Source organism: Poeciliopsis prolifica, unplaced genomic scaffold, assembly GCF_027474105.1.
Source record: "Poeciliopsis prolifica strain line A6 unplaced genomic scaffold, Auburn_PproV2 SCAFFOLD025, whole genome shotgun sequence".
NCBI lineage: Eukaryota > Metazoa > Chordata > Actinopteri > Cyprinodontiformes > Poeciliidae > Poeciliopsis > Poeciliopsis prolifica.
In genome coordinates, this window is record NW_026562400.1 from 2,956,016 (window position 1) to 2,981,664 (window position 25,649).

At 37.8% G+C, this 25,649-nt stretch overlaps 1 protein-coding gene across 1 annotated transcript in view; it reads left to right on the plus strand.

The window, feature by feature from the left end:
- The first annotated feature begins 638 nt into the window (after nt 1-638).
- The window catches only part of agmo (alkylglycerol monooxygenase), a 67,343-nt gene continuing 42,332 nt past the window's right edge, over nt 639-25,649 (plus strand). Inside the window, exons 1-3 of the mRNA XM_055047314.1 lie at nt 639-1,049; nt 12,698-12,828; nt 14,240-14,391. Of these exons, the coding sequence (XP_054903289.1) occupies nt 930-1,049; nt 12,698-12,828; nt 14,240-14,391 (403 nt within the window). The 5' untranslated portion in view covers nt 639-929. The remainder of the gene's footprint in view (nt 1,050-12,697; nt 12,829-14,239; nt 14,392-25,649) is intronic.

Below are 25,649 nucleotides of genomic sequence, written 5' to 3' on the forward strand. Positions count from 1 at the left end.
CAAAATTTCCAATTATGTGTTTTTCTTACTGGTCTACCACACAAGTACCCAATAAAACACATTGTGGTTGTAAAGTGACAAAATGTGAAAAAGGGCATGAATACTTTATATATAATCCTTGAATTATTACAACACACAGAAGGTTTTTGTAAACCTTTACATAAAGAAAAAAAGTGCATGGATTTGTGCTGCTTTAGCTGATTAGTTGCACTTATGGTGTGATGCTCGACCTTGTGACATTTTGTGGTATTAAAGCTCAATATGCATAACTTTATCTCCTGCAACTTCCATCACTTTATCAGTTAAAACAGTCTCTGTGCTGTGTATTAAAAACAAATCCAGTTATACAAGCTGTTGTTAAATATATATATTAAAATAACCTTTGAAGTGTCACATTGAAATATGACACTTCGTTTTTTTCTTTCAGAATTTCGTCAGTGATTCACGAGTTTCATATTTACAGGATAAAGCGTGGAAACCCCCCAGCACCGTGACAAACAGCTGCAATGTGACAAGGTGGACCGACATCCTTCCCTCCTGAAGAGCTCAATCATTTCCTGCAACTTCCACAGAGTCACTGCAGACAAGAGCCACTTTGCACCGCGGATTCTCGCGATAAAACTGATAGCGTGATTTAGAGAGGAACCCTGGCGTCCAAAGGCAAAGTGGCGTCCTGAGAAATCTGGATTAACACGTGGATCAAGGCAGAGGCAGGATCCGGCGGGCGCTTTAAACACGTCACAGTGTTTTATTTTTTTTTATCATTTCGGAACTTTATTCAGCAGCTGGTTCCGGATCCGTGTCACAGCTGACCTACTTTCCCTCCTGCGGAAGTTACCAAAAACAAACAGAAGGAGTTTAAAAGGTGACGCGCTTGAGACTGAGCGCTTTGTGCTGCAACACCTGCACAGGTAAACAGAGTCCCGGCCATGGCTGCAGCGGCGGGGTCCGGTTCTGTGTCCAGGGGTCTCCGGGCCATGTTTTTCCTGCTCACTCCAAACGAATCCTCCTTTGAGAAAGTGGAGGAAGTGCCTCAGTATGTTCAGCAGGTGGGTGGACGCTAATATACTTAAAAAATAAAATCAAATCTGTTTTAGTAAATTAAAAATTAAGTTTTTGAGACTTTAGGAAGTTTGTCAAATTATTTTGTGTCAAAACAAATAATTTCATCTGGAGGAGCATCAAAATAAAGTTTGTAGGTCAAAAGTTAAGGCAGCTGATTATATATTTCAGAATATAAAATGTATAGTTGGTATATTGTGCTTGCATAGTAAATATTTTTTACTATATTTACCTAATTTAGAGTCATGTATAAAACAAATATTGCTCTGGTTCATTTTCTGTTGCCAGAACTATTAGCTAGTTTGCAGCTGGGAATGAAGTTACAATGACACACAACCAAACTCTTATGTTCGGTGGCACCAACAATTTTGGCCGTAAAAACATATTGAAATAATTTCTTAGCATTTCTCTATGACAGTAAATCACCAGAGCTAACATGAGATTTAAAGAGATGATTTCATTTGTCAAAAGGCTTAATTATTAATTTGAAAACCCTTACAAGCCAGCCTGGCCATATGTGTACTGCAAAAACACATCTGATTTTGGTTTTATATCCCACTACACTTAAAATAATCTTGCAGAGAAACGAGACATTTTTCCCACATCATATTTATATTTCACTTATAACTAAAAATGTTCCATCAATAGTAAGAAATTATTGACTGAAAACAATCTCCTATATCCTGCTTATTTCAAGTGTACAAAGATGTAGAAGCCAGACCAAAATACTTAGTATTATTTTGTGTTTTTGCAGTGTGAAAAAGTAATATGGCTACTTAAATTAGCGGAGATATACCGTAACATGTCGAAAACTAATTTTTTATCAGCCACATCCACATCTGATTCCTGTAAGAGCACAAAAATCAAATAAATAAATTCAATAAAAAAATAAACTCTCAGAAATAGAACCCGACTGACAACATGAAGTAGGCTGGCGGATCTCAAGAAGCAACAAATCATGTCCCGGTCTGATGAACTTCAACAATAGAGGAGAAACAAAGTCATTTTGACGTCATTCGAGAGGCAAACTGCTTATAATTTCCCCACAAAAACTATTTCTTTACCAGGACTTAATGTTTCAAAATGTGAAATTTCAACTTAGACAGAATTTTGTTATCTTACAGCTTCTCCAGTCAACCAAAAACTATTTCTGATTTACCTGAAGACAAAATTTCATCATAGAAACACAAATGTTTATATTTTTCACTGTTATATTTTCAAACTCCAGTCCTGAAGGGCCTGCAGTTTTTAAATGTGCCACAGGTACAAAACACTGGAATGAAATGGCTTAATTACCTCATTCTTGTGTAGATCACTTCTCCAGAGCCTTGCTAAGGACGTAATTATTCTATTCAGGTGTGGCGCAAGCTGAATGCACATCTGCAGGTTGCAGGACGGCGGCCTCTGAGGTCCGGAGGCGTTTAAAGCTCCTACCAGCTTTAAACGTGTTTTCTTCCAGGATTAACTTGTATTTAGTTACACCCATCAGTTTCTTTGTCTTTGCTGGAGAAAAGCATCCAAAATTTGTTACCAAATCACCAAAAGTTTGACGATCTGAAATGTTAAGGTGTGGTACAAAGACAAGCAGTTGGTATTAAAGACCAGATAAACATTCCAGCAAAACTCCAAAATTCAGAAAATGTTATTTTCTTCTCTTACTTTCCAGGTTAAATTAGATTTGGCACAAACTAAATATGACAAAACAATCTCTACATTACATTTTCTATTAAATTTTTTTGTTTTAATCCTTGCAATAAAAATGTTGTGCACAGAACAACTTTAAGATTCCCAAAACACTAAAAATGTTTTGAATTTTTTTCTACCAGAATAAAGTTAACAAAAATATCAAACTGCTTCACAGAATCTGCATTGAATTTTGCATGTCAAATGTTGAATATCTTGACTTGGAGCTTATGCCCTTCACATGACGCCTGTGCCATGAAATTAAAAATCAGCCAGAGAGAAGGGATGATCTGTGCAGAGTTGAACGGTGGAGCATGAGAGCTCACAGTCCACCTTAAAGGAGCAGAACACTTCTGCAAAGCCGTGGAGAGACTGTGGTTTTGTGACGAAGGTCAACAATTTCTCACAAATAATAAGAAATCAGAGTGATGGGAATTATGGGTAGAACATTTGAGTTTGGAGTCATTATTCAATGCTTTCCTATGTGGAAAAGTGTTGATTTCAAGTAGTTTCATAATGGAGACAAATCAAATGTGATTTTATTTTATTTTTTCACTCGTTATTCTACACTGTCTCCAAATCGTAAATGTTCTGGAGTTCCTTTCTCATTTTCAGCTCTTTTCATAGATTTTAAATTTGATACAAGCCAGGTGATTTACTGGGTATTACTTTCTGTCTCTGAAACCAGTTAAGAGTTTTTTTGGCTGTGTGGTTGGGATTATCATCTTGCTTGGAGCTGCACGCTTGATTCATCTTCAGATTCTTATCAAGTAGGTTCTGGTTCGTTTCTCCATTCATCTTCCCTCAAACCACCATATTCCTTACCTGTAAACTTCTTTTTTGGCGTTGGGTTTTCAGGGTGAAGCACAGAACCTTTCTCCTTCCAAACATGGATAAAGACGAAAGCTAAACATCTAAAGAGTTTAGTTTAAGCCATAAGTGACCAGACTATATCCGTCCATATCTATTTAAAGGTTGTTAATGGATTATGCAGATGCACGATATGGCATAAAATTCATATCACGATATATTGTCATAAGTGGTGGTAATGATGTATCTCACAATATGATTTATATAAAACTTACCTTAGAAATGAAATCGCATACTGAGTGGCTTGTATCTATTTGTATGTGTTAAAACTTGTTTTTGCGCATTTTATTTGTACGTAATATTTAATGTTACTGCCTATTATTATTGGTAATGATGGGCAGCAGCTTAAGCTCAATGGTGACTACCTGCTTAAATCAAACTTAAATGAAGATAAAACTCTATATAGACGCACAAAACTTTAATATAAGGGATGTCTGTGTCAATTCCTGCTTTTTAGTCACAGAGTTGCAACTGGAGCTTGCAGTTAGATGCATTGCTGGTATTCAAACACATTCTTCGATTTAAGGTGGTAAAAGAAATCGCTTGTATTTCGTCTCTTCCATGCACTTTGCAGATTACATTTTCCTGCTCCTGCTCTCACTGTTTAGCCTTCCTATGGTCTTAAGAAACGGGGTCATTGAGCCCGTACATGTTTTTACTCTGTTTGGTCCGGCAGAGTTGCACTGTGCGCTTTTACAAGGTTTTCTTTTGTGGTTTCGGAAAGACCGTCAGACCGTGACATCTGCTGTGTAACCCCCTGAGTAACGCATTAAGACTGCTGGAGGGTTAAGAGAAAGGGTCTATTGGAACCAGCAACCTTTATTCTGCGACCCGGGAAGGGTCCAGATCCTGTATCCCTCGCTTCCCTGCTGTCTGACCGTGACATCTGCCGCGCTCCTCCTGTATGTCACGCTGAGACCACGGGATGCTAAACCAGGTCCTGATTATTTACGGGTTTTTTTGCACCTGCTTTTTTAACAAGTTATTCCCTTGCACTCTCATTCACGCTCCTTGCTTCCTCTGTTTTGATGCCGGACATTACGTCATCAACAAACATCACCGCAGTTAGCCGGTAGACTGCAAATGTCTATCATAGGACAAATTTCCATCATTTCTACTTTATACTGTTTATTTTGCCCATTTCTACTGGACTGTGGCTGTAACATTCAGAAACTTAGGAACAAAGCTGTAATTATTTATATTGGCATGTTTTGCAGACTTTTTTGTTGTTGTTTTATCCAGTAACTCAATACTCTGGTAATAAAAAACCTTTTTGTAGGCCATCAGTTAATATTATACCCACAACTGAGTAATACTTTCTAAATGTTGACAGATTTCAGTGAGTGTCTTGGATTTTTCAGTTTACTTTAGTTTTGAGATTTTAAGACTTGGTGGAAATCTTTCTAGCTCAAGTACAAACTCCAACTTATGCACAGAAAGAGCAAACATAAATTAATGGAAAGTGGTAAAACTTTAACTTTTCTCAGTGGAATGACCTCAAGCTGCAGTTTTTTTTTCAGGAATCACTGTAAAATATCCTGAAAAAAAACCTTCCTACTGCTGTCTCTCATTAAATAAATTAACATCTGAGAATCAAGATATATGTAACAACAGATTATGATCGACACTTAATATAATTATAATTTACACAAGAAATTGTTAATCAGCTAATTTTTGGACAGGGAGAGAGTTTTTCTGGAAGAACCCTTTGAGTTTTTTTTTTTTTTTTTTTTATCACACTAAAATTAAAGACGACAGAACTGTTGGAGAGGATGTGGGAAAGTATTGACCCTTTTCCGCTACATCACTTAATCGTTTGAGGTGCCATGATGGATGTCGGAAGTGAGGATTGGGAGTTTTGAACGCAGTGACGAAAATTGTTTTCCAAAGTTGTTTTTGCTGAAGTCGAGGTCATAACACATCTGATTGGGGCTCATAGGATATAAAGCAGTTGGAATGGAAACGGCTAGCTTAGAAACCGACTAATCTCTGACGTGTTAATCAAATGACCGACTTTACCTGGATTCACACAGTATGATTACTAATTGTTAGATGTACCTTCTCCATAACGTGACATTTGATAGTTTTCTAATAAATGCTTAGTTTATTTGAACGTTAATCTCACCTAGTACAAAGTGTCGCTGCAAATGCACGGTGTTAAGAATTAAAAAGAGGAATAACTTGATTTAGCTCGTTAATTAATTCTTTGTCCCGAATTCCTGTGTCTGTGTACGTGTGCAGAGAGAAAAGAGCAATCATACTACGTCAGACTTCAGATATTCAGAGTTTTATCCAGAGAAAATCAATGCAAGAAGAATGTTACAATAATCATCTCACCTAGATTATCAAAAGTCCAAGACATTACAAAACAGAGACAAAGAACTGAGTAAAAAAAGACAAAAGAATAACAGAAGATGCATCCTCCGGGAAACTCTCACTCAGCACAAAGAGATTCCAACTTCTGCTGTGAAACAAACCATTTTTTATAGACTGCATATTCTCCTCACTTAAATATATGCATTAGGAGGTGTGTTCTTTTCCTTTGTGTGGGCTGTCTTAATGTTAATTTTATTACCTCCTGCTAAAGAGCCCCAAAAGCAGATATACGGCCTAGATCTTCTCGTACCAGCCGCTGTCCAGTTTGATATGATTGCAGCTGCAGCGCTATCTCTGCCTCAAAATGTTTCCACAAGAAAGTAGTTTGTATTTTTAACCAAGCTTGCACACAATGTAATGCTAAATAATGACTATAAGTTTGGATCTAATAAGTAACTAATTAAAAACATGCTTAAAGAAATATAGTTAATTCTAATATAGATAAAATTATTTATAAAAAGTTTTAAGATCCTAGTGAACTTTTGAACCATGCTCAGGAATTTGTTAATTGCCTGGCAGACAGGCTCCCCATCTAAAGAGATCCAAGGAGTCTAAGACTGCTTTCTGATTAGGAATTTCTGTAAGTTCTGAGAGTCACCAGCTGTCCCAGTTTGGATCTGTATCTAAGTTTATCTTAACCTAAAAGTTAACTTATGTACTATTGTGCTATTTTAAAATTCTTATTTCAACAACGGTTACACAAAGGGCTGACGGTCCTTATGGTTAATGGCTGCTATCCATCACTGCCGTATTTTTCCTCATTGAAAGTTATACAATAAAATAAGTTTGGGTTGCATCCTGGTCTGTTTGTGAAGTCGACCACGCAGCACCCATATCTAAAGTGAAATCAACTAAATAGGAGCCATGTTAGGTTACAGATTTCTGTTTTTAGTCAAGCTTTCTTCTTGACTAAAAGCGCCATGACAAGTTGTTTTGACGTCCGTCATGGCGAAGTGGGCGGGGTTCTGGAGGGCGTGGCATCACATGTAAAGGGTCAATATGCGCATGATTGAAATATTTCAGGAAATGATCTGTGATGACTTGATTAAAGTTTTAGGATACAAATTTCCACTAAAACCAGAGGCACTTTTGAGGAATTTATTCAGGACTGTGATAAACAACAAAAAGGAAGTGGAAACACCATTGAGGAGCCAATGGGCTGCAATAGTGGAAAAGATGTTTGTAATGGAGAAACTGACACACAAGTTGAAACAACAAGAAGCACATGGACAGAACTGGGCAAAATATACAATTTACATAAAAAGAAGGACATAAATGTTAGACAAGTAGTGTAATGTGTTGTATGTCTTCTGCATTAAAGCTATGCAAAATCAATAAACAATAAGCTACAAAAAGAAGTAATGACAGTCAGCAAATACAACAATATTAAATATTTGAAAGAGTTTAATACATCAACAATTTGTTCTGTCCTGGATGGTTGCAGCTCAGAGCTGCTAATGCTTTTGAATCGCTGTCTGTAAAGATTTCTCATGCAGAGCATTCCTTCGGCCAGACCAGGTTGTGATGCAGCTCGCCAGGATATTCTCAAAAGACTCATTCACAAAACAGCTTTGTCAAACAGCTGCCAAAACAAAAGCCTCTCCGAATTTCCTTTGGTCCATAAATCACCAATCAGAGTAGCAATATTCTGCAGACATGAGAAGTTTCAAAACATCAAGGCAACGCCATGGAACCAAAGGAGATACGATTGATTTATTGCATTACTTGACATGTGTAACGTCTTCTGCTTTAAAGAGTATAACTCAACAGCAACATGTGATGCTTTGTTCTGTTTTTGATCACAAATTCCTCAGAGTACAGCTAAGGGTTATGTCTTGACCCGTCGTGTGCAAATGTAAGTAAATGATTCAGCGCTCGGTTTGCTCTGACCGTCCGTCATCGCGACATCAAACCTATGGGACTGAAAGCAGGTTAACCTTTACATTAGTCAGCGTTTTTCAGAGCTGCTGCTGCTGTGTCACTTGGTGAGGGAATCTGTCTTGATCCACTCAGTCTTGGTCCAAACCAGGTCACCTTCAAGACAATGACAGCTAATCTGGATTAGAAAAGAATTCGTAAAAGTCCATCATTCAAGACGTCTGCCACGGTTTGGTGAAAATTTTTAAGAGTTAAGTCGAAACCGGACGAGGTAAAGTACCCAAATTACTCGAGCAAGAGAAGCACGACTTCAACATATTTTTATTCAAGGAAAAGTAAAAGGTTGCCGTCCAAGAAGTTACTCAAGTAAGAGTAACAAAGTATTTGGTCAAAAGTCTACTGATTATCATTTAATATTTAAAAATTATACTGTTAAAAGGACCAAAGCATATAGTTAAAAGGAAATTTTGGTATCTTAAGGATGAAAAAGACAGTAATTCATATAAGTAACAAAAAATAACAATCAGGCCAAAGAACATTTTTCCAAATTCTTTTAATAAGAAAAGACACTTCAACAAAAACTGAAGGTGTGTGTTTGTGTCTGGTGAATGTTTGGTATATTTTTCATTCAGTGGGTAGAAAATCCAGAATTTTTACTCAAGAGTAGAAATTATTCACAATCAAATTACTCAGGTAAAAGTAGAAGGTCAAGAATAATTTTCAAAAAAAGTTACTGAAGTATAAATGTAATTGAGAAAATGTAACTAGTTACTACTACACAGGTCAAAATAAATGTCTTTTAACTTCAGTTTACGTAATAAAAGATTTTATTGCTTAGATATTTCTGCCGGTTCTCCCAGGTGTTGAACCAGACAACACCACTTGGGCCCAATTCATGTAGTGCATGTGAAAACAGTTGATTTGGTTTAGCTGCTATTTAATAAACCCTAAAACTAAATGAGGGTGTTCGTCGTTTTGACCGTATTTTCCCAGCAACGTGACGATATCAAGATTTTCTTCAGGAGTTCTGATCGCCGTCTAAAATTCAGCAGATTATGGCGGTACCGTCTTCCAACTCAGTGACTGTTTCATTTGAGTTTGTGCAATTATTTTTAAATGGGGTTTACAGCAGGTGGCTAAGCACACGTCCCTGAGGATCTCCGCTGATGAGACGCAGTTTTGATGACCCAAACCTGCAGAATGACAGCTTTGGGTTGAGTTATAGTGTTCTTAATGTGCAGTTTATGTAAAAATACTGAGCTATTATTTTATATGGTTGTCTTGCGTTTTATTGTGGGAAATGTCTGCAGCAGGTTTTAAAAAAACAACTTTGTTAGGGTTTTATGGGCACATTGGGGGGAGCAGAACAATTACCCCAACAGCAGGGGCTCTTATAATCCACTACCCGGCATGATTAGGTAAACTTGTTGTTCCTGTAGGGTTTGATGGTGCCTGACTAGTTCCCAACTGTTTACAGTTTAAGATCTGCCATCAATTTTTCTTCCCAGCACGCCAAATTAATTAGAAACAAAACAAAACACAATCTTCTAATTTGGGAGTTGTTTGGAGTTATGGGTTCGTTAGACCCTGCCAGGTCTCCCGGCTGCTCGGTGATTTGAAAGCAAACAGTATTTCTCAGATAAAAGTGCACTGTCAGCCTACGTGTTTTCACATTTTTCACATTTTTTGTAATGGTTACAAAAAATGTGAAAAATGGTTACAAAACATCCAACAGGCAATTTTGCCAACATCAGTCATCCGTGACCTTACGCTCTTCAAAAAAAAAAAAAAAAGGGGGCTCGTTGGGAGACAAAGCAGACATCTGGTCCACAAATGTCCAATTGCATGTAAGGTTGAATTCAGGAGGAAATAAAACACAATTATTAGATACCACAACAAACAGTTGCACTAAATCTGCTGCCGTATTAAATAGTCTTTACTGTGATTTTTAGTTTATGTGTTAGGAAGACAAAGTAATGCAGGAAAGAACTTTTGATTGGACTCGAGATCAGAAAGAATCAACCTCAAATGATCCCAATAAATGGGGTAAAAATAACATTTTACTAAAGAGAGAAAAATATCAGGAGACAGAAGGAACGTTTGACACATGCATGCTTTAAAGAAAACAAAAACAAACTTATCGCTCTGCATGAGAACCAGCCCGGATGAGATCGCTCAAAAAGCGGACAGGAACTCGACTGTTGTGGTGAAACTTCCTGCAGGACAGAAGTGGAGGAAAAGAAGGAAGGAAGGCTCTCGGCCAGGACGATAATCTCTTTCTTTTTCGCAGAGTTTGGAGGAGGTCTGCCTGTGTTGCGAGTCCATTTGTTAGCTGCCAGATGTTGGAACATTGCGTGTGATCACGGGTCTCTGGTGGTGCTCACGCCTCTGCCTGCTCACACACACACACACCTGCATGCACGGTCTCACTTCCTGCAGCTCCACCTGCACATCTGCTCCTCTGCGGTCCCACCGTGCCTCCCCGCCTCGCTCCAGCCAGGTGTCCAACCTCCAAACTGATCTTCCTTCGGTTTGTGAGAGCCTTCAGCGTGGAGCTAACCAGCATACTGCTTAGGTCGCAGCTCTCACCCGTTTTCTGACCCCCTCCCTCACTAATTTGTTCCTTGTTTGACGGATCCATTAAGAGGTTAGAGCAAGTTTCCAGAACCCTTAGAAAAAGACATGTCACCAGTTGTTTGTTTAGCGTTCAGCAGCTTGAATGAGAAATCTAATATTTGTCGCATTTTAATTTTCCTTGTTTCTGTTTGATATGTTTTGTCGTAATTTTGACATTTCCAAATCCTCTGCTGTAGTTTCCTGGTCAAACTACATCAACTCTGAAGGGACAAAACAAATTGCATTGCTTGAAACTTGCAAGTGTTCAAGATGTCATTCGAGTCTAAATACAGAGAAATTAAGAACAAATACGATTAACGTAACAAGGCTGGACAAATCCATAGGTGTGTCCAATGATCACGGTTTAACCTTTGGTGTTTTCTCAGAAATAATGTAGTTTGCATGTGAAAAATGGTTACAAAACATCAAACAGGCAAATAAATATTTTTATTTATATATAGCTCTCTAAAATTAGACACATGAATTTTTATTTCAAACATGATGGCAGCATAAAATGAACCAGGAATGTAAAAGACACATATTTTGCACCATAATAATCTTAACTAATGAACTCCTGTCCCATAAACTCATACCATGTTTTCATATGGATCCTCGTTATTAAAAGGGAAGAGAAAGATTAAATTATCTTTTAAAAAACACTTTGAATTTCAAAACAAGAATCAAATGAATAAAATCTGACTGTAATTAACCCTTTCATGCATGAATTATGATCCTTTGTGTCTGAATTTTTGTCCAAATTTGTTTTCATTTTCTTTACAGTGGAAAACATTTTTTGTAAAAAGTTTTTATTTTTTTTAGGTGATCAATTGTAATTTTCTCCAAAATCAAAGATATTTGAGAAACACATCAGTAGTATTGTTCTCTAGCGGTCGTCTGATGTCATAATATTGTTTTTGCCTACAAGAGTCGTCAACAGCAGAAAGGCGGGCCGGGTCGGTTGACAGGCTGTTTTCTCTGGCGGCCATATTGGATTTAATAAAAATAATTTCTTGCATTTACAGCTGATGGCCAGTAGTTGATGGTGTATTTTATGATGCGTTATGATGCACAAATCTACAAGAAGCACAATAAAATGGCTTTTAGGCTCTTATGACTAAAATTTCAGCTTCTTATCAGGTTACTCTTAAGAACAAACTTGGAAAAACAGGTCAATCGCTTTGCTCAGGTTGACTTGTGGTAGGAAGAATCTGAAATTTAACATATTTCCAATTGGATATCAAGAGTAGCAGTCAAGGAAAATCTGCTTTCACAATCACATTTGGTTAAATCAATGAACTAGTCTATACTTTTAACTTGCTAACAGATAGCATGACTCCATCTGATTCATTTAAAAGAAAGCTAAATTAATTACAAAATAATACTTGAAGCATATTCAATAAAATTGAATGACTGTGTGTAGTTTGGTATATTATTAAGCTGATTTCATAAAATTGCATTTACTTATTTTTGTAAAAAATACTCTCAACTTAAAATTAATAAGTAGAATTAAACTATATCGTATCAGTAGGTCAATAATGTTGACCAACATATTTTACCCAATGGAAACTCCACACCAATAATCAATAGTTTTCACTTAAAGTTGCAGATCTATCTATCTGTTCAATTATATTGTTTCTTTGTTCCCATGTTTTCTTTAAGTTGTAAGTTGTCACATTTACTGAGTGTTGGTGAGGATTTTCTGTAATACGTGAGATCCAACAATATAAATCCAACCTTTCTGGAAACTTCATGGAATTCTAATATGTCTAAAAGCAACATATCCTGGAAATAACTGAATGTTAGACAGATTACTTTGTTTGGCTGCATTTTATCACTGACCATCCTGCATTTATTTCACTTGGCTTCCCTCTGACGTTACTACTTTCTACAGTTTGTTAGCACTGATGTGTAATTCATCCACTGAGCTCTTTCCTCCCTCCATCGCTGCTTTGTTCGCATAAATGTTTGCGTTTTTAAACCTGCCAAATCACGGTGGCTTCAGACCTGCCGCTCTGGTCTCGTTCAGCGAAACAAACATCACGGACCACAAGACATGAAAGTCCTGAAAGGTTTCAGCTCATCCGCCAAAACAAATACTCCCTTTCAGTACAACTAGTAAAAGCAACAGTGGACTTGAAATGGTGTTATTCTTGTCGAGCTGCGTCCTGACTGCGTGTGTGTTGTGGGTGTGTGTGTGTGTGTGTGTGTGCAGGCCACACCGTACTTTGTGGGACTGATGCTGCTGGAGCTGGTGGTGGGTGCGCTGATGACAGGAAGCCCTGTAGTTACGCTGAGTGACGGTCTCACCTCCCTTTCTGCTGGGATGATCTCCAGACTCCCGCTGTAAGTCTGCTGCACCCATCGAGACGTAAATATGTGTCACAAAGTGTCACAAACTCAGGCAGAGGATCCGAGTTGTACTTCCCCAAGAATAACACTTATTCAACATGTTTTTACTCAAGTAAATAAAAAGTATTTGGTAAAAAGCACCAAATAACATCAATAATGTAATATTTAAAAATTACATCATTAGGTGGACCAAAATGCAAAGTTAAGAGGAACTTTTGTTATTTTAAGGACAGAACTGACAATAACTCATTTAAGTAACAAAAATACCAAAATCAGTTAAAATATTTTTTTTTCCAAATCAGTTTCTTTCAATAAAAATCAAATGAGAATTTAACAAAAACTGCAGGTCTGTGTCTGGTTTGTTGTTCAGTGGGTAGAAAATCCAGAAGTTTTACTCAAGTAAAAGTAGAAAGTACAGCGTAGTATAAATACTCCTGCAAGTATTTTATTTTTCAAAAAATGTACTCAAGTAAATGTAACTAGTTGCCACTAAGCCTGTCATGGTGGCACATTTTGCTGGATGATCAATAGTCCCAGAACTTATTGGCATAAACAATAATGTTGCTGTTTTGAGAACATTTATTTTGGTGATAATGGCATAAAAATGCAAGAACATATTCTCACCTCTAATGAACATTTAACACTGGAACTGGAAGACTTTTTAAATATCCAAAATAAATACAACACCAGACTGATGACTTTTATCATTCAGGTTTTGGTGAAAAGCGAGAAGAAAGAGGAAAACAATAAATCAAGCAAATGAAATTTGAGTGTCTTTTAATTTATCATGTGATTAATTGATTTATTGTGACGGGCCTAGAGGACAGAAGAAATGGGAAGGTTAAAGCAGCTGATCCTAATTTATTTTAACTTTTATGTTTTGAAAGAAAAACATCCAATTCTTGTGCATCAGAATATATTGTATTGTTGATCAAAGTAAACCAAAGATATGGCTACTGGCAAAATAAAAAATAATCAGGAAGCAGCAATTTACTTTATGCAAATTTGTAATTAAAATGAAACAAGTCTGAATAAATACTTGCTGGCAGAAAAATGTGGCTCTAATCCGATTATTTAACGACCCTTTTCTGATCAATAACAACAAAAAACAATTCCATTCATTTCTTTTCCATATGTGGTAATAAGTCAGATACGTTTTCAGAACCTTTTCACAGATTCTCTACTGAATTTAGAGCTGGACTTTGACTGGACCATTGCAGCATCTGTCTCTGCAGTCCTTTGTGGCAGCAGGTCGTTTTGTTATTTTATGTAGATCCATCTGCCTGTAAACACCAAGAACTAGCACATACCCCACTGTCTCACCGTTGCCCCTCCAGTTCCTCATTGTGGAAAAACAAAAACTGCCATTTTGCTGATGCAGAGCTTTGACCGTCTCATCCTGCAGGCTGGCGATGAGAGGCTGTGAGCTGTCGGCTTACCTGTATGTGTGGGATCACTTCCGCCTGCTGGAGCTGCCCTGGGACTCTGCATGGACCTGGTGGCTCACCTTCCTCGGAGTGGACTTCTGCTACTACTGGGTCCATCGCTTCGCTCACGGTACCGATGAAAACCTTACACTGATGCCCACAAACAGCAGAAATCCAGGCTCACTAAAGGGACTTTTATTCCAGTGGAGCCCTAGCAACTGTTTTTGTTTCTAATGGAAGAAATTTGTCTTAAAAGAAGGGAAATGGCTAAGCATCAGCTTGCATAAAAATATAACAGACTTTCAGAAGTAAACTTAAAAAAAATTACAAAATTTCCATCCTACTGTCTCCACTGTTTAAAATACTTTTAAGGAGATTAAAGAAACATTTTTGAATTGATGGTTTTCTCAATGCAACAAGGACAAACAATGCTTTAAAATAAAGTCAATAAATGCATAGAACTAGCACAAATGATTAAATAGACATAAAATTTTGAGCAAAAGAAGCGAAATACACAAATATTCACTTCATGTTTGCTGGCGTTCGTTTTATCCTTTTCCTTAATGGCTGCTGGAAAAGACGTGTTTTGATGTTGACTTACCATTTGGAAACCGTTTGCTGAAGGTCTCCGGGGTCAAAGATGTACAACTGTACAAATTTGCATCAGAGTTAGGAGGCGTGGCCAGAAACAGCTTATTTGCATCAAAGGAAGCTTATTGGGTTCCTTTCAGGCATAAATGGGTTGTGACCTTCTTTTTCACCTTTAATCAAAAATGAGAGCCTTTAATGCTGAATCCAAACTTTCTGGAAATGGTTGGATTTCCAACCATTTCGATGAAATGGTTGGAAATTTTATTGATTTCATGAAATCAATGAAATCAAGCTTCATTGATTTCCGCAGCGCTTCATTGTGTAGCAAAACGACTATCTTTGAGTTTCTTGTTGCTTTCACAAAGTCCAAACAAAGGCTACAAAGTCAGCGGATGATAAATGGCCTAAAAATGTTGATTTAGTTGCCTTCCCTGCAGGGAGGAGCGGTGAACATGGCAGTCACTTGGTGTTTTCCTGGACACTGTAGAGGAAGCAATTATTTTTGAGTTACATCCAGCTGCTTTAGTGCTGTCCAGATGTAAGAGGCCTCAGCCTCCTGAGAGCTGCGGTCTCAACCCAAGGCTGCCACAGCAACAGGCTGCATATAGTAATGTCTCTGAATCTCCACCGTCCTGCAGCATCTTTTTTAGAAAGAACACAAGCAGAAAATATGGTCACGGCTCTGGCTTTTTTTCTCCTTTACAAGGATTTCCTCCGTGTTTGCTTAGTGATGCACATGGCAGATGTTCAGCTGCCACTCAGCCGGCTGGATGAGAGGTAGGTATTTGTGGCCTCTGGTGATGTTTATTTGTGTCAGTGACACATCGGCCTTCATAGTTTTGGATTAAAGTCTGCCGCCGCTGTGTTGATATTAGACTCTGGCTAAACAGAAGCCTTCACAATGTTTCCCACTGCTGGCCGGAGAGCGTTTTTTGAAGTGAGGGAGAACATACCGTTGGAATTACGGCCGTCATTCTTAATTGCACTTTGATGTCATGAAGCACGTTGGACATTAAAATTGTCCTGGTGGCGATACAACTGCATGTGTTTACAATCCCAAAACCTAAAGATCGTCTTGCAGGAAATGTGATTGGATGTTGGCGAGCTCTTCATCGGTTATTTATGAAGGTGCAAGTCTCCACAAACAAGTTGTTCTACACAGTCAATAATAATAATAAGAGGCAGGGAATGGATGTTAAATCATAAAGTTAGATTCTAGTGCCGACTTCTCATTTGATGATTAATAACATGCTGATTGTCTCTATTATACACACATGGTTTATTGTCAAACTATAAATGAAGTATTGTCTTCATAAGACAGATTAACAGATTAAATCAGTAATTTTTTTTCTAGTAATGATGAAAAGTGCTCTGAAGTGTCCTATCATTAGTATTTATTTATGCATCATTATTTCCAATCTTTTGTCAATGTGAAATTTATTTAAATAAGAACTTTAAAAACAGGTGCAAAACTGCACTGAAGTGCTGCACAAGGATGATAATAGAATAAATTGAGAAAAAATGCTTTGACCTGCTGAGGGACTGAATACAATGTCATGCTTTCTAGCCATCCTGCTTTGAGCAGCTAGTATTAATTTAGAGGCGACGTCACACTGTGTGTGTTAAAAAAATCTGATACAGAAGAGTTTTACCCAACTTTTTAGAATAAAATTAAAATGTTTATGCAGGTGACAAATTTAGCATGTTGTATGTGTTTATTCCTTAGACACCCATGAAAACCTGCATGTTTTTATAACATATTTATACACAGATATTTAATACCACTTTCAGAAATATTGAGAAAACCTTTTGAAGATGTCCTGCTCTCTTCAAACCTCCGACATTTAGTTTGTTCTCCTGACTGAAGTCACTCACTGATGAAGTGAGAATTTTTTTCCAATCAAATCAATCAATCAATCAATCAAATTCTTTTTGTGTAGCACACCTCAGCAGCACGGCATTTCAAAGTGCTTTACTCTACAAGGTCATAAAACAGACAGTCAACAATTAAAAATAGTTCAATGTTTCACTGATTGTTTCTCAAAAGCTTCTCTAAACAGCTGAGATTTAAAGGACCTCAGTGTTTCGGCAGTTTTGCAGTTTTCTGGAAGTTTGCTCCAGACTTGTGGTGCTTAGAAGCCGAATGCTGCTTCTCCGTGTTTGGTTCTGGTTCTGTGGATGCGGAGCAGAACCAGAACCAGAAGACCAAAGAGGTCTGGAAAGTTGCTATGAGAACAGCAGATCTTTAACGTTTTGTGGTGCCGAACCATTCAGTGATTTATAAACTATCAGCAGGATTTTAAAGTCTATTCTCTGAGCTACAGGGAGCCGGTGTAGGGACTTTAGAACTGGTGTGATGTCCTCTAGCTTCCTGGTTTCAGTCAGAACAGCAGCAGCAGCGTTCTGGACCAGCTGGAGGATTGATTGATTTATTTTGTCGCCACTGTTGCAGGAATCAATGCAACTAAAAATTGGTAAAGAATCCCTCAAACGTCTCACAGAGGAAAGTGAAGAGTGGGTGAGCTTTGTTCAGACTGATGTCATAAATGAATGTAAGAACAACTAAAGTTATCTCAACTATTAGAGAACCATTACTTATTGTGTAACAATGGATGTGTGATATTGTGTGTTTGAATAAGGCTGAGAGTTTTTTGAGGTGGTCACAAGTATTCATGGATTTTAGCAATTGTTGGGGTCCACTGTAAATTAATTTTTGGACAATATGCTGCGACATTACAGAGGTATTTCAGTGGCTATCATTCATGAAAACCGGAATTCTCCTTGCATCGTCACATGCCAGTTTTCATGTATTTATTGTAGTAATTTTATTTTTGAATTGTAAAATCCATTTTCTTGGATGTCTCAGAAGTGTGAAAGAATCGCACTGTTCTTTTGTCGTTTTTCCCGCCAGCTAAGGATGTTTTTCTGGAACCCTTTGAGGTCACAAAGTCATAAGTTCCTGAGCAGCTGCAGTTTCTCGGGATATAAACGCTTTTTCCTCTTGTTACCAGAAGGAAGCTGCTTTCTGCGACCGCAGAGGAGCGGGCTGCCGCCTCCGTCCTCGTGCCTCTCACTCTGGTCAGCTGAGGTTGTCTCAGTCAACAGATCTGACCTCCTTCTCCTTCCAAAGGAAGCTCTGATCAGAATACCCCAAAGTCAGAGATGCCCATTAATGCTCAGAGCTGCCTTCTGACTGCTGGATAATCGTACTTTATGAGCTGCGTCTTGCTTTACTACTTTTACTTCTTGGAAGAACTTTTCTGTAGTTCAAAACAGAAGAAAAGTTGCATCTTTAATCCTATTACGTCGAGGCATAAGAGCAATAAATCTTCCATTTGAATAACGAAGGAAAAATTACAATACATACGCTCAAAATGAGGCAAAGTTACACCCTGTGCTCAGGGGCTGGGGGGTAAAAAAAATACATTTTCTCAGTGTAAAATATAATTGTGAGTTTGAGCAGTTTTATGGTTGATTTCATAGTTTTCCTCCCATGACCTCAACATAAAAAGGATCGCTCAGAGATAATTAAGTGGAAGGAATTTGGCAGTCATGTGCGCTGATGCCATCTATGTGCAGGAGACATTACTGTTGGGGATTTCTGCTGCCAGACACTGATTCTGGAGATAGCAGCAGATTGAAACAGAAAACTGAAACCACCTAATCAGCAAGCCCTTTTCAGATTTAGAACTTAATGAAATTCAGGTTTCTACATTCATACACACACGCACACACTCACTAAAATAATAATAATAATACTAAAAGCCTGTGACCAGACGTTTTTTATGGGCCTTTCTTTGCATTTGGCTGCAGTCGGCGTAGACAAACAGCATTTGTGGTTAAAGCTGAGGCAAATCTGGAACTTCAAACATTTGAATGACCTTTGTGCACACAGTGCCTTTCCAGTTTTGCTCCTATTATCAATATTTGCACGAACCCATGTCATCAGTGCGCGTCCCAGGAACAAATACTTAGCTACATTACTTATATATGAAGTTATATTCGCTTTTTCTCACTTGTTTTAATTTTAACAGCCATGAAATCCAGTTTACCTGATGTTTTTTTTTTTTTTTTTTTCCCACCATCGATAAAAGTTTGTTTTCTTGTCTTTTCTTTCCTGAAGCTTTGGGTGCTTGTTTCGGATGCGGCTGTGTTGTTGACAGGCCTGTTGATTCTGTTTATCCTAAACCCGTATCGCTAGCGCCACTAATAGCAGCTCTGCGCTCGGCCTGCATCTTGGTGCAGGCGTGCCGGCCAGGTTGAAGCCATTAATCAGCCAGTCAGCTGTCTGCGCTCTGATTATATGTGAGGTAATGGAGTTACGCTGCAGCCGTCTCGCCGCACTAACGGTCGCCGCTGTTACGCTTATAGCACAGAAACATCAGAGTATCACTTATAGACATGAAATGGTATCATTACCTACTCAAAATGATGTAATTTTAGAGAAAAGAAAAGGGCTTGAATTGGTAAAAGAAAAAAGGGGTTTGTTTTTCTTCTCCCGCTTCTGAAGGGTCTCTTGATGAAAGCCGGTTATTACAGGACAAGCTGGGTGAAATATTTGGTTGTTTTTCAGCGGCGCTGCATGATAAACTATAGTAGAATCAATCTGTGGAAACACAAAGTTGGGTTTCAGCTAAATGTGAGACAAAACATGGAAACTTTCTGAATTTAGGATAATTAACAGATGTTTAGGCATAAGGATCAAAACAATCTAAAGCGTGATGAGTGTACTTTTCAGTCGTTCATGTTTCAGATGATCCATTTTAGTTGCAGACGGACATAATCTGAGTTTTTAAATAATTATATTTATTGAAGGGGCAGTATTACATAAGATCTTTTTTGAGCTTTATGTCATATTGTGTTATTTCCTCATCAAAAACAAAACTGGAGCTTTGCTTTGATTCTTTCATGCACGTTTGAGAAATCCTCTAATCTCCCTGGCAACCATTCATCTGCACATGATGCCTGGGTGGATCGAGCGCCGCCTTCAACGACGCAGCAGCAGTTTCCAGTTTTCAGAGAGCAGTCATACCATGTGACTTCCCCGATCAGCCCCTGCAGACTAGCCAGCAGCAATTAGCAAACACCTGGTAGAACTGGGAATCTGTGACCTCATTATGGGAGCTACTTCATTATGCAACTTTGGTAAAAAACTTCCTAAAGGGTTAATACAGGAATCATGTTGTGATGACTTGCCGAAGGCAGAGTTTTCAAAGAGACGGAGGCCCAATTTCAAGGTGCTAAATTACAAAGCCAAATTTCTGTTTAGATGTATAGCATTTTATGACATCTGAAGGTAACATAACTACTTGATTGTGCTATAAAATGTCACTATGTGGTCAGAAAATACAAAATTCTGCTCCTTTAATGGGAGTAAAACTGTCTTAAACCAACGGGAAAACGTAATTCCTCCCCGAACCTTGTTGGCAGTTTGCTAATCATCTGATATTGAGATGTTTATTTTCATTTGAATCAGTGGTTATGGATTCTCCTATTGGTGCCTCTTCTGCTTCGTCTCTTCCTGCGAACTTTGAGGGTTGTGAGGCTCTTAAAGGCTATTAAAGGTCTCACCTTCTGGATGAATCAGGAGTCAGAACAGCTTTATGGACAAACAAGAAATTTGACTTTTGCATAAATTTCAGAGGACATAAAATAAGAATAAAGGATCAGTTTCTGATTCTTTTTTCAGAAAACAAAGGTTTGATGTCAGGGTGCAAACATTTCCTTTCACTACATACTCGACTCCTCTGGCTGTAAGGTGTTCATTACAGGTGTTTTTCTGCGTTGCGACGTGCTTTTGTGATCAGAGCCGTGTCGCGCCTCCCTGAAGGTAAAGTCTGAACAGTTTGTGTCCAGGATGTGTGGGGTCTGCACATAGATCCAGACTGTAAAAGTCCTGGATGGAGGGAAGATCCGTCCTGTTTTCATAATGAGTGAAATAAAGATGGACGAAAACAGGAAAGACTAAATAATGACGGTATTGATGACCAGCAGAGGCTTTGGTAGGTTTTCCTCTTGGAGTAATTTTTTAAAGTTTATTGTTCATTTATGGCTCGCTGTTATTCCTGAACCTTTGATAACTTTCCAGGAGGGTAGATCTCGAATTGTGTCATCTATTCTTGAATTTCCTGAGATTAATTTATAATTAGTTGTTTGACGTCTTTTAGTCGACTCTTTGTTGTCATTCAGGTTCTACACTGCAAAAACCCAAAATCTTACCAACTAATTTAGGTCTAGCTTCTAGTGCAAATATCTTAGTTTTGTGTTATTTCAAGTTTGCTAACTTACAAGTAACCTTTTAGTTTTAAGTAAATAATATTGATGAAAAAGTGTTAATTCTACTGGTAGATTATTTAACTTATAACATTTTTCCAATGTTATAAGTTGATTTATCTGTCAATAGTTAATAAGAAATTGAGTTAAAATACGCTTCTACTTGCTGAAAACTTACTTTTAATTTAACTTGTCTCATCTTAACTGTTAAGACATTTTCTCTAGAAATTACATTGTAAGATTTTTGTGTTTTTGAAGTGTATTTAAATTATTTGTGATTGTAATCGGTTCTGGATACGACATTAAACTCAACTATCTAAAAATGTGTTTAAGTCTTGATTTAACGGGAATTCAAATGGGGCCAGGTTGATTTGGAAAGCTTCTCATTTCAATGAATGTTTTCATCATTTAAAGATATTTGTATTAATAATATTAGTGCTTAAAGCCGGACATCAGCGTTTTCTTTTGGTGGCCCATTGCACCCTAACACCTTTTTACCACCCAATCCACTTTAATGTTTTCTCCATTTGTGGATAATGTCCTCTAATTGTGGCTCCCTGGGGTCTGAAATCCTTAATGGCTGCAGAAACACTTTCCAAACTGATAGTTGTCAGTGAAACTGTTTCTCATCTGTTCTTGATTTATCTGGTTTTTTAAATTGAGAGCAGATGTATTAGCTTTTTTTTTTTTTTACAACTTTTGGGCTACTTCATGTTATCAAAAAGGTTTTGTTAAAGTGATCATTTTTTTATTGGTTTCATATTAAAACATGTTTGATTTACATTTACAAAACTTTGTGAGAGAGATTTCTTCTGTAGATTTTAAATATATTCCAGTTTTTAATTTGAGCTGAAACATAATTTACCTGCAAGGCTTGTTTGGATTGCTTCAGTGTATTGAATGTTTATCATAATTCACAATGGATCGATGAGTTATTGATCAGTGTAATTGAAATAAAAGCTGTTTTTTAATTAGTGTGACCAGGCAGGTGCATTTAGTCTGTTAGAGACATTTAATAAAACATAAAATGTTGCCATATTTTACTTACCTCATCCCTGCTGTAGAATGTAGAAAACCACCACAAAAATTATAATAGTAATAAATTATATAACAGTCAATTGAGCCTGTTTTCTATTTTAGTTTATTTGTGTTGTTTTGGTTTCTAAAATGTGCTGGAAAAGTTTGAAAATGCTTCACAAAGTTCTTAAATTTTCCTGTGGGGAAAAGCATACAAACTCTTTCATTGTGTACATTTTTTGGGATATTTGCAGATTATTACTTGCAAAAAGCTAAATTAGTCCATAACATTCATCCTGGCAACATGCTAGCTTCTCTCTTGTCAAACCTCTAAGTATTCTGTCTTCTTTTTCACCTTGTTTAATCCATTATTGACCATCCACTGATGTGCCAACACCAGTTCATCTCATCGGACCTGCAGACACCAGCTGCGATGTGTTCAGCGGTCCTCTGCTGTCCTCCAACTGAGACGCGGCCGATGGATGTTAGGCTGCAAAAACACACAAGCTTACTATTTATTTCTCCAGTTTTCAGTGCAAATATTTCGGGAAAGTTTCTGTTTTCTGACATGTTGCAACTTTAGTGCATGATTTTTAAAAATTTTTTTTTATTGTATTGAGATTATAAATGTAATTTCTAGGTATTGAGCAAAGTAAGATGAAAACTGCAAAAACAAATATTTTTTCGTCTAGTTCAAGGGCGTCAAATCTGGTTTCAGAAAGCTGAATACTCTTAAAGGGCCGGTACACATCGATAAAGCCCATTAAACTGTTGACATATTAATAAATACTGTCCCTCCAGGATTTTGTGATTGCTTTTGTGGCTTTTTGTAATCAAAACCACATACTTTGTGATGCTAATTTAGAAATGTATGTAAGAACTTTTTATATTTGCGCTAATGTTTGATGTTCAACGTGACTTCTTCTTTTTTATTACTTGTTGTATCAACAATGGATCATAAACCTGACATCAAGTAAGGCTGAGTCAATTAAGCCCAATGTTTTTGACCAATTTTGACAAAACGTTGCAGTGAAATCAGAAAACATGTGGGGGTCTGTTGATTTTGTGTGAAATTAGAGGATTTGTGAAAAACTGGAAGAACTTAGTGAAGTAATTTGGAGTCCAGAGGGCCACATAAAAAGATATGGTGGGCCAAATTTGGCCCAAGGCCTTCAGTTTGACACATGTGGTTTAGTTTCTAGTGCAAATGTCTTAATACACTCGAATTAAGACAAAACTAACATTAAAGTAGCTCATCAGCAAGAGATCAGAGCTTGTTTTAAGGAAATAATTTCTTAATTTTAATGAAAAAGGAACAAATTCTTTCACTTATGGGAAAATGTCTTGCTATAAGTGATAACTAGAAGTGGAACTCGAACTTTTTCATTTATATTTTGAAATTCTTGACTTAAAATAAGCTCCTATATCTTGCTGAAAAGTTACTTGTAAGTTGGGTTTGTTTTAATGCAATGGTGTTAAGGTACTTGCACTAGAAACGGCACCACAAATACTTTGTATCATTTGTTTTTTTGCAGTGTTTTGTTTAAAAACGGAGCTGCTCCTGTCTGTGGGACGGAGGGCCGGGTCAGCGTGGCCCCCCAGCAGCCGGGGCTCCATAAATCTTCCCTGTGACGGCCAGTTCCTGGCTCTGCACAGGTTGTACGGTCTGACAGCGAGATTCAGGCCCCTGGCTTGGTTTGCTGCTCCTGTTGGTCTGATTTGGTCAGGATGTGGGACTTTCGCTTGCAGCAGCACAGGAGATGAAGTGAAAAGCCTCCTGAGAGGCAAAGACAACATTAACAGTTATATACAGGTCTCCGCGCAGGCCGGTTCGCCTGTTGAAAGAAGGTGAAAGAATTTCCCTTCATCGAGAATGAAGCCCCAGACATCACAGAGAGATGGCATCCGCCGGGCCTCGAAAGCCAACGACTTTAACAAAGTGTTGAAAAGGAGGCTTGTTATGATCAGCGAGAAGGCTGCTGAGCTAAGCAAAGGCCACGACTCGACTGTCTGCTGCCCTCATGCGCTCCCCGCGCTGCACGGACAGACTTTCCTGTGTCAGCAGTGCTGATGGACGAGCTGATCTGGACTGCAGACATGGCTGAGGGAAAACCTCCGCTTGTCCAACCGATGGGAGGAGGGAGTGTAAAATATAAACACAAACCATTTCTTTATCTTTGTAAGTTGTAATGTTAGCCTTAGCAGAAACAAAAGCAAGAAATATGTGAATTTAGAGACTGTTTTGCCTCTGGACTGACCGCAGTTTTTGTGTGCATATTTTACAGCAATGCCTCAAGGGTATTTGATCATATTTCGTACAAAATGTCTCTTGGACTCTATTAATTATTCAGAGATCACAGGAAAGTCTCAAAGCAATTTTTTTGGCTTTTATACAAACATAATATCCATAATAATCTGGCTGTAATCTGATTTTACAAGTTTTCTCTGACAGAAACATCTCAGTCATTTTATAGAGATTCATAATTTTCTCAAATCTCTTCGTTTTCTCAACAGATGAGATGAAAGTTAAAAAGCGCTACAAGATGACAGTTATTCCTAACATTGATCTGGCGTGAGATTACAGAATGTCAAACAAAACTAACATAAAAGCAAGATGTAGGAGCTGGTTTTAAGTAAATAGTTCTGTAATTATGATGAAAAAGCAATAGATTATTTCACTTATAACATGGGGAAAATGTTGTTATAAGCAAATTTATCAGCTAATGGAACTATAGTTGTTTTTCATCAATATGAAGAAATTATTTACTTAATCTTAAATCTTAATGATTGTAAGTTAGTTTTGCCTTATTTCTAGTGTAATAAGATATTTGCATAAATACTTGGTAAGATTTGGTGTTTTTGCAGAGGGGAAAGAAAAGCAAAAGATTGGATGGAGATATAAAACAGCAACATGAAACCTGCTGAATGAAGATTTATTAGAGAGCAAAGTGAAGGTTTTTTTTCTGGATTTCATTATTCGAAAAGGGAATATCAATGTGGATAAAAGATGTTCCTACCTCACCTGTCTCTGTCGCTCTGCAGTTTTCATGCCATGTTTGTCAGAGCTGTAAGTGGGCCTGACCGGGGTTAGTTTGTTTGGATTAGCGTGTGTGACTGAGCTGTGTGGACAGCATGAAGTATGGCAGCGGCTGAGGAGACTTCGGTCCGCCATCCAGAGGAGTCCTGCGCTGCCTGTTTGGGTTGGCACCCTGTCCGACGAGCCCTCCAGTCCAAACACTGGAGGCCTGTTCACAGCCCATTACTCCTCTGATTGACAGCGCAGCCCACCATTCAAAGGAATGCGCATGAAGGGTGTTGCATATAAGTGCCAGGAGTTTGTCGCTTGGGGTGATGATTTAGAGAGCTGATTGATGTCACTATAAAAGCGTTTTATAAGGATGTCATTTTGAATCTACTTCCAAAATGATTATTTTCTATTTTTTTTTTTTTTTTGTCTTGTCCAATTTTTCTTTTATAGCGTCGTTATTTAAGGTGCAGATCTGTAGT